Genomic DNA, 13,833 nt, shown 5'->3' on the forward strand with positions numbered 1-13,833 from the left:
CAGAACTTACATCACTGTGGGTTTACGCTCGCTCACATAAGGTGTACTTAAAAGTTTACGTAGTCTCCCATAAAACCAATTTACCACAAAGGTGAAAACATAATTTAAGACAAGGGTTTACAACAACAATATGAGAAGCTATGAGCTCGGAGTCGTGCTTTATGCTAAGTAGGTTAAATGACCACAAATATCCACCAGTTAGAGATCTTTCCGGTAGTCCAGGGGAGGATCCAAAATGGCGCCAGTTGCCGCTAGCCCGCAGTAAAAGCAAGCGGTGAGTGAATGAAGTCAGCTGATCTCGCTGTCACGCTCTGCAGCAGCCAGCGTTCCTCTCTCGAACCAAGACAGTAAACGGACACTTCACAGCCACACGGTAAATATCCCGTTTTTCATTTTAACGTCGTTTTAATATTACGAAGTATATTTGGATGCGTGTGTACAGTGAAACCGTTTAGCAATCCCTATGCAGCAGAATAGTAGAGACAGCATTTTTTTCCACCCAGGCCGACAAACCAGTCTTGCTATCGTTTTCACAACACCTAATCACACACACAGCTAGCTAACCTTGTTGTTAACGTAAGGACAAAATATGGCCGAGTGGAAATTACAAACATTATTTTTTCCGGCTTTATTATTCGGATTTCAGACTCTTCCTGTTGTGGCTAAACAACTGGCTAGTTTATAGTTTCGAATATTGTGCACTCGATCAGCAGCGTTACCTGCGTCCATGGGACTTTCATTTAACATCTGCATGTCAGGATGCTTTGCAGAATCACCTCACTTACATGTAATATTACTGAGCCTGTTTTTACCCAGACAACATCTCATACAGGTCAGAAGGGACACTCGGGTTAAACTCACTACAGACTCCTCAATTGCTGTCTGATAAGCTGTTTTATCGGTGTAACATTTGGTCCCAACAGGAGGCTTGCCGTCAATTGTTGCCCACATTAGTATATTAATGCTGTGGTAAATTGTCTTTAACCTCCTAGGACCTGGCGTCCACATATGTGGACATCACATTTTGGGCTATTTAGACCAAAATACGAAATTTTGCTCTACGAGGGCCTGATATCCACTTACAAGGACATTATACAGCTACTGTTTTATCAAAATTCTAAACGAATATCCTCATATGTGGCTCTTATTTTTCTTAAAAACAAAAATAAGGTTAAAAAAAATCTGGTAATTCTTTGTTTTTACATTCATCGCGCCCCAATATGCCCAAATATCAAAGAGAAATTAAATATGCATGCCGTGTAAGAGTTCGGGTCTTAGGAGGTTAATATATGAAGTATTGCAGTCAGGTGGGAGAAAATCTCCAGAGTTTCCACATAGACAGTTATGATTTTGACTTCCCAGTTTTTCACCATGCTGGTGTTCCACTTCCTTAAAGAGACTCATCGTCTGAGGGCAGCCAGTCATGTGCCAGGATCATATGACTTAGTGTCATGTAGAATACTTTTTCCATAGCTGTTGTATCTGGAAGTTATGAAAAAGTGCTACTCTGTGGGTTTATTACATACAGAAGTTAATTATTCCAATAAATATTATTGTGCTGCTTTAAAAGAAGACATATTTGATGTTTTATGTGTAATTCTTTTGTTATTTATTGTGATGTTATTAATCAAATGGGCAGAGGCTTGCCTCTGGTACACTAACAGGTTTTCCAGGTGAGCTCCCTGGATAATACCAGTATTATCCAGTTAAAACCAGTAAATTTAGTCTGGTGTTTTTGAGCAGTGAAGCCTTCCTATGTATATCTCTCTTGCAGTTCTTGCTTTAATCAATAGGTGGAGCTGCTTTATTCCAGCACAGATGGCCAAGCAGCCTAGCGTGAGCAGGAAGATCCGTGCATCAGTAGGAAGGGCAATAAAGGACATAGATGTAGAAAGATGGAAAGAAAGGGGGGGAGCAGAAAAAGAAATCCACAATATAGGCATATTTTCTTGATGTAACTGCAAGTAATGAATATATTTAGCAGATAAAGCTGATCTCGAATGTGTGCAGAGCATCTGCAGGCAGCGCTTTGTGAGGATGGGTCTGTGTCACGACTCATGGCAGCTTGTGTTACAGCTGCATGTGGCTGAGTTGTGAGGTATAAATATAGCAGAAAAAGGAACAGCCTGATGTGGGAAAGATGCACCCTATTCTTCATATGAAGAAAAAAAAAAAAAAAAAAAAGAGGATGCAGTGGGATCCCCCACTAGTGTTAGCCGGATGTGCCACACTGACTGACTGTAGTAGGCCAGTGGACTGGCTGGTGAGGTGGCCTACTTCTGCCTCTGATGCTGAGACTGCAGCAACACAAGGAGCCCTGAGCAGTGATGCTGTGCATTCTTCAAGGTTTCTATGGTTATTACAGGGGGAGACAATATAGAGTAGTCAGCATAATGCCAGGAAAAAATTTAAATGAACTCATAATGAAAATATAAATTTGTCCAATTCTGGTCAAAAGTCCACATTCATATATCCATTTGCTTACCCACTCAGCCTGTACAAGTTGCCAGTTCATCACAGAGGTATTCAAATTCATTTGAATACACAGAATGTCTATGTGTTATAAGAAAAATGAAACATTTTTTTGAGAGCTGCTGTGAGTTTTTGAATCAGCACATTAAAGGTGGCTTTTGTAATTACCGCCTTTGAACTTTCAGCACCGGTGGTCACCGTTTCACTAGTAATTATGTTGAAATGTTTTCAGATGTGTGCTGGTGTTCTTTTAACTTTCAGTATTTCTTTTTACCTCTCCTATTTCCTCATAAGGCTTTGGTTTTACCCATCCAGCCACTCTAAACATGAACGTTTCTTTTTACGTGGTTAAATAAGAGTTCGACTGGCCTGCAAAAATACTTCCCAGCTGAATTCCCATTTACTTGCTGCTGGGCGGGCACCATGGGCACCTAAGTTTGTGAATGCAATAACTTGAAAATGAGAAGTTTCAAATTGATACTTATAAAAATAATCAAACGCGGATTATCTTTGTCCTCAGATGGTAACCGGGGTGCTCTCCCTGAGGCTGGTTCTGCTGGAGGTTTCTTCCTGTTAAAAAGGAGTTTTTCCTTCCCACTGTTGCCAAAGTGCTTGCTCATAGGGGGTCATAGGATTGTTGGGGGTTTCTCTTTATTATTGCAGAGTCTTTAGGTTACAGTATAAATTGCCTTGAGGCAACTGTTGTTGTGATTTGGTGCTATATAAGTAAAATTGAATTGAACTCTCGTAGGGGCTTTATGCTGAAAATGAACTAATTTGTCATTTTAAATTTGTCACAAAAAGGGAAGTTGTTGTCAGTAACAGCTGCTTATGTTTCTTTTCTTCCAGTCTGACTAATAAACGTGAAGATGGACATGTCCAAGCTGCCCAAGATCAGGGATGAGGAGAGGGAGAGCCAGTTTGGATACGTTCACGGAGTCTCTGGACCAGGTTGGTCACCACATACTCCTTATGAAACTCCTCTTTCATATTTAACACATTATTACCACTTTCCAGAAAAAACTGAGGAGGTGTAATGACACAAACACATTTAACCACATCTGTATTTCTCAGTCTTGGTCACAACAATAAGGTTTTGTGAGCACTATTTTATCCTACAAAGGCACAACAACTTTGCTTTTACAACAAACAGCGAAATTCATTTCAGTCAAACAAAAAGCAACCACTCTTATGATTACATCTCATCTGTGCTTCTAGTGGTGACAGCGACGGCCATGGCAGGAGCAGCCATGTATGAGCTGGTCCGTGTCGGCCACAGTGAGCTGGTGGGAGAGATTATCAGGCTGGAGGGAGACATGGCCACCATCCAGGTCTATGAAGAGACATGTATCCTTATTTTATTACGCTGCTGTTATGGGATATTATAAAAGTTGATCCTGAAACAAGAAGAAGATGTCCATATAAACAGTCAGATAGGGTTTGGTTGCAGGATTTCTCCATTTCATGCTACTCGGTCTCTTTCTTCCACCCTGGATTTGTGGTAGATTCACTAAAGTGGGTGCATCATTTGTTATGCTTCTTGCAGCAAGTTTGATAGAGCTGCAGGTGACATTGTTTAGGACAGTATTAATAACATCAGTGTAACTAAGCTACTGCTGTATTTACTATCTAATTGTCAGTATACTTCCATCCCTAACTGGTGGTAAGGATAATGATGCTCAAGCATTTCAAAGGCATCCTGTGTCTTTTACCCAGATTGTTTTGGGGTCATCACTGACCGTATTTAAGGACGTAGTCAATTAATTTGGAAAAAGCTACTGTACCCTTTACTATAAAAAATAATCTTTTATGTAACTGGATGGATTAAGTCACAGCTGTAAATTCCTAATGAGAGCGTGTGAATCTGGATATAACAGACATTCCATTTCTGTGTAGAAACCAAAACGATTTTGTATTTTTTTTAAAGCAGTCTTGAGCAAGCCTTGAGTTCTCCGTGTTTTCCGAAGGTCTTTCAAAGGACAAGGACTCTTCAATCTAGTCCTTGTAACTGACTATTTTCAAAGGAATGTATTTTTGTTTGTTGACTCATTCAAGCTTAAAAAAAGGCACGTAACTGGAGGGACAAACCAGGTTTTTTTTGTTTATACATGACAGACAGCTTAGAAACGTTGTTACTAGAAGCCTGTCACAAAAACACGGCATGGCCTGAAGTGTGTCCTTAAGAAATTGGAGGAAACTGGACAAACGGAGGACAAAAACACCTAAAATCTGTTTACAGCAGATGAACAGTATCTTAAAGTCGTGTCTGTAGCTAAAACAGATTTTTGGCTAAGAGAGTTCAGGCTGTGTTGAAGAAGAAAGGTGGTCATGCCAAATATTGACTTTCGAGGTTGTAGTTTTGCCAAATACTGTTTTCCCTGCATGTTAGAAAATGTTTCAAATCTCTGCGTCCATTTCCCACTTACCAGCTAAAATATAAAGAAATGAGGGGGGGAGTTCAAGACTATTGAACACCTTGCTGCTTATAAAATAATCAAACTGGGGTTATCTTAGTCCTCAGGTGGTAACTAATTCACCCAAACCCTGATGATTTTTCTGAGCTTGAATTCAGCTGGTGTGTCTGTGGGCGATCCTGTGCTCCGCACGGGGAAACCTCTTTCAGTCGAGCTGGGTCCAGGAATCATGGGCTCGATCTTTGATGGTATCCAACGACCTCTGAAGGACATTAATGACCTCACACAAAGCATCTACATTCCCAGAGGTGTAAATATTGGAGCCCTCAACCGAGACCTCAAGTGGGATTTTTCTCCCAGCAAGAGTCTGCGGGTAGGAGTTTGTAGAGACTTCTTCTTGAAAAGTCTGAGATGTCGGGTGAATTAGATTTACTGTACATCTCTTTTCACTCTATTAGGTTGGCAGTCACATCACAGGCGGCGACATCTACGGTATGGTGTACGAGAACTCCCTCATTAAGCACAAGATCATGTTGCCTCCTAAAAACAGAGGCACCGTGACCTACGTGGCTCCGCCTGGAAACTATGATATCACTGTGAGTCTGACATGCCTTCAGCTGCGGTTGTAATTTACGAGCAGCTTGTGAGGCGTTGATTTGTGCTGATGTCGCGTGTGTTTCTGTGTCAGGATGTGGTGATGGAGCTGGAGTTTGAAGGCGTGAAGGAGAAGTTCACCATGGTGCAGGTGTGGCCTGTCAGACAAGTGCGGCCTGTCACAGAGAAGCTGCCCGCCAATCACCCGCTGCTGACCGGACAGAGAGTGCTGGACGCCCTTTTCCCGTGAGTCTCAAATTCTCCCTCAGACCTTTTACCCTTGATGATTTTTTTGTTTCAGAAAGGTTTTCCTAATCTCTTCTCTTCATGGTTTGAAGATGTGTGCAAGGAGGAACCACAGCTATCCCAGGAGCCTTTGGCTGTGGAAAGACTGTCATCTCCCAGTCCCTGTCCAAATACTCCAACAGTGATGTCATCATCTACGTAGGCTGTGGGGAGCGTGGAAATGAGATGTCAGAAGTATTGAGAGACTTCCCTGAAGTAAGTGGCAGTGTACTGGCACCCCTTTCTAAGGAAACTATTGTTCAGAGGTAACTGACAGTGTTGTTTGGGCGACAGCTGACGATGGAGGTGGATGGAAAGACGGAGAGCATCATGAAGAGAACAGCGCTGGTGGCCAACACCTCCAACATGCCCGTAGCTGCCAGAGAAGCCTCCATCTACACAGGTGACTGTTAACAGTACCCTAAAGTACTTTTTATCTCTCACCCTAACTGTGCGATCCTCTTATAATGAAGAACACTCACTCTTAAGGGATTGCTCACTCACTGTCCTCGTGTGATTCTTTTTAATTGGCTCACATGTGCTGTGCCTTCTAACTCAGTTTATTTTGGCAGGAATCACTCTGTCTGAGTACTTCAGAGACATGGGGTACAACGTGAGCATGATGGCCGACTCCACCTCTCGTTGGGCTGAGGCTCTCAGGGAGATTTCTGGACGTCTAGCTGAGATGCCTGCTGGTAAGTTTGAAGTCTCATGTGAGCAGAGCTTTTTAAAATTTTAGGGCGCAATGTTAGGGTCTAATATGGGGAAGAAAATATTCAAGGATCTCCTAATTATTGTAACACAGATTTAGCTGGTTACAGTCAGTCTTTTGAGGGTGGATTTAGTCCAATTTTCACCTAAGCTACGCAACAGCAGGAGGGGCTTGTGAGAAATGTTCAAAAGATTCATCACAATCATATCAGGTTTTCTAAAGATATACATGGGAGTAACAGGAACAGTACGCTTGCTTTATTTTCGTACATGGACCCTATTTTCACTTTTAAAAGCACAGCCATTTAAATAAAAACAACAGAGCAACTGAAACAAGCTGCCCGTTGAACAAAAGGCCTTCTCAAGCTTCTGCAGTGTATTTCTGGTTGATAGAAAAACAGCAACAATTGAAAATGTAAGTTTACTTTTGCAGCACGGTGGTGCAGTGGTTAGCACTGTTGCTTCACAACAAGAAGATTCTGGTTTGAGTCTGGCTAGGGCCCTACTGTATAGAGTTAACATGTTCTCCCATTACCTACATGGGTTCTCTGTGCGTCCTCCAGGAGTATAAAGACATGCATGCTAAATTAATTAGTAGTTATAAATTGCCCGTCGATGTGAGGTAGATGGAATACTTTTTTTTTATTTTTTTTTTATATATTTTTATTGAGAGACAAGTGTACAGTAGTTTACAATGACAACACAATCTGTTCCCCTCACATATTTTTTAGTTTTTCTTACATGAACAGACACAATAACACACACACAGGCACATCTACACACACGCTTAAGTAAACAAACAAAACAAAACCTAATAAGAAACCCAAAACAAACACAAACCCCAAAAGGGGGGGGGAAAAAAAAAAAAAAAAAAAAAGGGGGGGGAAGAGACATGATATTAATCAGCTGGTAGAGCGTTTAATGACTTGCAATAGTCCACGAAGGGGCCCCAGATAGAATAAAATTCTCTGTATTTGCCCTTCGCCACAAGGCCTATCTTTTGCAATTTAAGAGATGACATCACATCTCTAAACCAAAAAGAAACTGAAGGTGGCTTTGAAGATTTCCAAAGGAGTAAGATGCAACGTCTAGCCAAAAGTGATGTAAAGGCTAATATTTTGAAGTGTGTAGGGTCGGTTAGACCAGTGTTGACTGGAAGCCCAAAAACAGCTAGAAAAGGGTCCATGCAGATTTGGGTCCCAAGAGCTTTGGAAAGAATAACTGAATACTGACTCCAGAAGCCATGGAGTCTTGGGCACAGAAAGAACATATGGCCTAGGTCACATGGGGTGGCATGACATCTCTCACACTGATCCATCACTTGTGGGTAAATCTCAGACAGACGAGACTTTGAATAGTAAACCCTGTACAACACCTTGAACTGGATGAGTTGTAACCTGGCACAGGACGTACTATGACGGACATTGGATACTGCTTTCTCCCATTGCTGATCCGAAAAAATTATTCCTAACTCCTGCTCCCAAGCCCCCCTAATTTTAGCAACGGAATGGACATTTAAATCCATAAGTTGTTTATATATTAAAGATATAATTGACTTCTTATTGGGTTTAAGGGATAAGAATTCCTCCCACGGTTGGACATTTGGGAGAAGAGGGTAGGAGGGGAAGAGAGCAGAAGTGCAATGCCGTGCCTGAAAATAACGGAATAGATTGGTAGCCGGAAGATTTGTTTCTGAACACAGGTCTAAAAAAGTTAAGAAAGTGCCATCTTTATAGAGATCCTTAAATGTATTAATACCATGACGCTTCCACTGTACATAGGTACCATCAATGAGGCCAGGAGTAAACAGATGGTTCTGCGTGATGGGCATGTGTACTGACGCAGAGATGTACTTAAAATGACTCCTGAATTGTGACCAGACCCTTAGACTAGACTGTACCACGGGATTTTGGGTGAAATGAGAAGGCTTAAGTGGTAGTGGAGAGAATAATAAAGCTTCTAAGGATGAGGAAGTGCACGACAGGCGTTCCAGTTTGCACCACAGCAGGTCTTGAGATTCAAGCCAATGGGTCAATTTGTGAACATGAGAGGACCAATAGTAAAATAAAAAGTTAGGCAAGGCAAGACCACCATCAAATGTCAGTCTCTGTAATAATGATTTCCTCACCCTGGGGTGTTTCCCTCCCCACAAAAACGATGTAACTAGCTGGTCTAACTTTTTGAAAAAAGCTTTAGGTAAAAATATAGGAATACTCTGAAACAGAAATAACAATCGAGGCAAAATGTTCATCTTTACAGCATTGATCCGACCAATTAGGGACAAAGGTAGCGATTTCCATCTCTGAAAATCTGATTGAATTTGAGTCATTAAAGGGGAGAAATTGGAAGAGTATAGAGAAGACACAGTACGAGTCATGTTAACTCCCAAATATTTAAAGCCAGCAGGGCTAAGTCTAAAAGGAATGTCAGATTGTTTAAGTGTAAGACTTAAAGAATTTATGGGGAAACATTCACTTTTAAGAAGATTTATTTTGTAACCTGACAGAGAGCCGAACTTGTTTAGAAGAGACACAATCGATGGTATGCTAGATAAGGGATCAGAAACATATAGAAGCAGGTCATCTGCATATAAAGACAATTTTACGTCAAGGCCTGACCGGGAAATACCACGAAAATGAGGAAGGGCCTTCAAAGCTACAGATAGGGGTTCAATTACAATAGCAAAAAGTAGGGGGGACAGGGGGCAACCCTGTCTCGTCCCGCGTGACAATGAGAAGTAGCCAGAGGAAACACCATTTGTATAGACACTGGCTTGGGGTGCCCTGTACAACAGTCGAATCCATGAAATGAATCTGTCCTTGAAACCAAATCTTTGCAAGACCGCAAAGAGAAAGCTCCACTCTACACGATCGAAAGCTTTCTCAGCATCAAGTGAGATAACTACTTCTGGATTAGTGGTTGAGTGTTGGGAAAGAATGACATTCAAAAGCGTGCGGACATTAAAGAACAGCTGGCGGCCTTTAATAAAGCCATTCTGTTCATCTGAAATAATAGTAGGAAGAACCTTTTCAAGGCGAATTGCTAAAATTTTAGCCAAGACTTTAACATCAACATTCAGCAGTGAAATAGGCCTATACGAGGTGCAAGACGTAGGATCCTTACCCTTCTTTAAGAGAACAGTAATTAGTGCTTGAGACAATGTAGGGGGCAATAGACCACGTTCAAAAGATTCATTATACACTGAAAGAAGTAGTGGGGCTAACTTGTCTATAAAAGTTTTTAAAAATTCAACTGAAAACCCGTCAGGTCCTGGTGCCTTACCATTGTGCATGGTCTTGATTGCATGCACAATTTCATCCAGCCTAAGAGGGGCATCTAATTGTTCAGCTATAACAGGATCGACAGTGGGCATTGTAAGACCGTTAAAAAAAGAATCCATCTCTGTAGATGGAATACTTAACGTTTATAGAATAAAGTACCTCATGAATGTATGTATGAGTGCACTATATAAATAGCACTCCATATAGCATATATGCCATTCTCTTATCTTCATTTGACTTTATATAGATAGAACAAATATTGACCCATAAGTATGAATTAAACCATTTTGTGTTGTTTGAGGTAAAACTGCAAAAGCGACTGTATGAAAACAGCTGACAGCTTCGAATTTCATTAGAGTGGAGCTGGTGTGCTTTGGTGCTTCGGTCTTTGGTAAAATAAAAGCAGAGTGGTACTTGGCACAGCATAAAAAGCTATTTCCTGCATCTGCCCACAGACAGTGGTTATCCTGCGTATCTGGGTGCCCGACTCGCCTCCTTTTATGAGCGTGCCGGAAGAGTGAAGTGCCTGGGCAACCCAGAGAGGGAAGGCAGCGTCAGTATTGTAGGCGCGTGAGTACAGCTTTGCATCAGTAGAGGGAGACATTACTCTGCACATCTTTTTTTGAGAGGCAACAGAAAGTTGAATACAGCAATTTAATGAAAATGTTTGTGCTTTTTTCCAGTGTATCGCCCCCTGGTGGTGACTTCTCTGATCCTGTTACCTCAGCCACACTTGGTATTGTTCAGGTAAAGGATCACCTTCTGATCCCACGCTGACTGGATGAGCTTTATAAAATCAGATGTGCTTTATTATTTCCCCCATTTTTTCCCCTCTTAGGTGTTCTGGGGTTTGGATAAGAAGCTGGCTCAGAGGAAGCACTTCCCATCCGTCAACTGGCTCATCAGCTACAGCAAATACACCCGCGCCCTGGATGAATATTACGACAAGCACTTCCCTGAATTTGTACCTTTGCGTACCAAGGCGAAGGAGATTCTGCAGGAGGAAGAGGACCTGGCAGAGATTGTGCAGCTTGTCGGAAAGGTAATTTACCACAGAGACAAAGCCAGAAACAGATCCTAAAAAAAATTTGTTCACTGGTTCCATTTTGGCGTGTTTCAGAAATTCATTGAAGTCTTTTCACATGAATAAATTAAGGTGTCATTATCTCTGACAGGCTTCACTGGCAGAAACAGATAAAATCACATTGGAAGTGGCCAAACTGATCAAAGATGACTTCCTGCAGCAGAACGGTTACACTCCTTATGACAGGTAACATTTATAGCCTACATGACTTGAACCTTAACTGATGTTACTGGCTCAGATTTTGAAAAAAATGATGATTCACTGCTGGGTAATTTCTGTGTGGAGATCATTAGATTAATAGCAGCATATTTACTAAACGGGGCCAAAATAGTGTCCAGGTCCAAAAAATACGATGCTTTTTTCTGCGTTAAATATCATTGCAATCGCGGTATCACAGTTTTAGCTGTAAATTGCATTTCATAAACATTAGTAAATCAGTTTGCACAAACAAACGGCGAAACCCAGGTTGTGCTGCTGCAAAGCAGTAAGTCTGGCCCTAGAGCTACTCTTTATAAATCATAAGTTCCCCCGTTTCTTGACCTAATCTACAGTTAGCTCCTTTTTTTCCTGACTCTTTGCTGTCAATCTCCTCAGGTTCTGTCCTTTCTACAAGACAGTGGGCATTCTCTCCAACATGATAGCTTTCTATGACATGGCACGGCACGCGGTGGAAACCACAGCTCAGAGCGACAACAAAATCACCTGGGCCATAATCAGGGAGCACATGGGAGAAATCCTCTACAAGATCAGCTCGATGAAATTCAAGGTGTGTTCAGGTGTACATGCAAAAGCCACCGTATGTTTCTTCTGTTCTTCCATCATCTGTTTTTTTTGGTTTTGTTTTTTTTGGTTTAGAAGTTTTTTTTTTTTTTTTTTTCTTCTGTGTTAGTTTTTAAGCAGCAAGATTTCAAGAAGTCAAAAGTTAACTTAGAACCTGTTTCTACCTGTTGGATTAAATAAGCCAACACAGATCGTTTTCTTTTCGAGCTTTGACACTTTATTCCTGTTTATTTCCGTGTAGGACCCGGTTAAGGATGGTGAAGCCAAGATCAAGGCCGAGTATGCACAGCTGGTGGAGGACATGCAGAACGCCTTCCGTACCTTGGAGGAATAGGCGCCCACCAGTCACAATCTTTCGAGTTTTCATCTCAGACCCCTCCACTGCAGAATCACATTCCACCTCCATGTATCCCTCAAACTATCTGTACTCAATTGTGCTCCTCTGTGAGTCACCGTGTGAGAGTGTGTGCATGTGAAATTTCATGTGGAGGGAAAAGAGAAAGATGTACTGTATTCATTATTACTCGTTGCCTCGTATCGGCACACTCTGGATCCTCTGCATGGTCATCGATCATGTGTGCGTGTATGTGAATTAGATGTGTGTATGAAACAGGGATCCCTTCACCTTGGTAATTCCTTTCTCTGTTTACATGAATCCTATGTGTTGTGTTGCTCTTCCTGAAGAGGATTGTTCAGTTGATGTATTGTAATTCACAGACCATCTGTACAGAAGAGTATTGAATATAAATTTAATGAGATCAGTCTATTTATTGCCAGCATTTTGACGTAAAGGCTTTGTTTCTTTTTGTTTTTATGGTTGTGTTTCACGCTGTGCAGTGCTGTGTACTTTGCTGTGTGAATGTGTAAGAGTCCAACGCTCTGCTGTCCAGTGCTTTCATCATGTTACTCCCAAAGAATTAAAACATGAGAAAAAAAACAGACATTGTGGTGTCGTCGCCTGTTTGACTTCATTGTTTCTGATGATACTGCTGGAGCTGTCAAACTGGTTTCCCCACATATCACACATACTGTGTAGTCTCCTGACCTCAGGATCGATTTGCCTAACATTTTAACTACCTTAATTACTACTGGTTAAAAGCAACAGCTGAATCTTAGTGCTTGTAATCTAATATAAAATAGTCTTAATCTCATGTGAATTTAGCAGTTAAATATCAAGTTAAACACAACATAAAAATAATTTAAATAAGTAGCATAAGTTGTACCTCAAAGTCAAAAAAGTATAAAGCGTAAAAGTGAGTTCATTGTCAAGTTCAAGGTAGCAGTTTGTAATGATTTCAGCTTTGAGACATGGTGTGTTATCCTGCTGGAAGCAGCAGTAAGAAGATGGGTACACTGGTCATAATGGGATGGACACGGTCAGCAATGATACTCAGGTAGGCTGTTGTCTTAAATCATGCTCAATTGACACTAAGGGGTCAAAAGTGTGCCAAGAAAATAGCGCCCACACTATTACACCAGCAGCAGCACCCTGAATGATTGAGCCAAGGCATGATGGGATACATCCTTTCATGCTGTTTATGCTCAAGTCTGATCTTACCATCCAAATGTCACAGCGCAAATCAAGACTCATCAGACAAGGAAACTTTTTTTTTTTTTCAGTCTTCTATCATCCAATTTTGGTGAAAATGTAAATTGTAGCTTCAGTTTCCTGCTCTCAGCTGACAAGACCTGCACCATGTGTGGTCTCCTGCTGCTGTAACCCATCTGCTTCAAGGTTTCACACGTGTGTGCTTAGAGATGTTCTTCTGCAAACCTTGAGTGTAACAGTGGTTTTGTAAAGTTACGGTCACCTGTCTGTCACCTCAAAGCAGTCTGGCCATTTTCTTCTTGCCTTTGGCATTAACAAAACATTTTTACTTGGATATTTTCTCTTTTTAGAATATTTTCTGTAAACTAGAGAGAGTTGGGCTGGAAAATCAGCAGTTTCTGAAATAGTCAGACCAAAAGGACTGCCACGTTTACAGTCACGTAAATAACCTTGCTTCTCTATTCTGATACTCAGATCATCCTGGGCATATCTACATGTGTAAATATATTACGCTGCTGCCTTGTGATTGGCTGAGGAACAGTAAACAGGTATATATGAAATACTTAAAAAAAAAATCACAATGCGCTACTCAGTCAAATGGCTATAATTGAAATCAACCTTTCATCTGGAGGATTACTAAAATAAAAGGAGGGAGGGGCCTTT

General features: G+C 41.2%; 1 protein-coding gene across 1 annotated transcript; it reads left to right on the forward strand.

Annotated features, from left to right (window-relative positions):
• Positions 1 to 214: 214 nt before the first annotated feature.
• atp6v1ab (ATPase H+ transporting V1 subunit Ab) lies at positions 215 to 12,556 on the forward strand. Its single transcript, XM_085418741.1, has 15 exons — positions 215 to 373; positions 3,322 to 3,423; positions 3,691 to 3,819; positions 5,045 to 5,259; positions 5,345 to 5,482; positions 5,575 to 5,726; positions 5,819 to 5,981; positions 6,060 to 6,168; positions 6,338 to 6,460; positions 10,213 to 10,327; positions 10,441 to 10,504; positions 10,596 to 10,799; positions 10,933 to 11,027; positions 11,436 to 11,607; positions 11,863 to 12,556. The coding sequence occupies exons 2-15, from the start codon at positions 3,342 to 3,344 to the stop codon at positions 11,953 to 11,955; spliced, it is 1,854 nt and encodes a 617-aa protein (XP_085274867.1). The 5' UTR covers positions 215 to 373; positions 3,322 to 3,341; the 3' UTR covers positions 11,956 to 12,556.
• The last annotated feature ends 1,277 nt before the right edge of the window (positions 12,557 to 13,833 follow it).

Source organism: Rhamphochromis longiceps, linkage group LG9 (genome assembly GCF_057381845.1).
Source record: "Rhamphochromis longiceps isolate RC_006_pf linkage group LG9, R_longiceps_female_GT1.1, whole genome shotgun sequence".
NCBI classification, from domain to species: Eukaryota; Metazoa; Chordata; class Actinopteri; order Cichliformes; family Cichlidae; genus Rhamphochromis; species Rhamphochromis longiceps.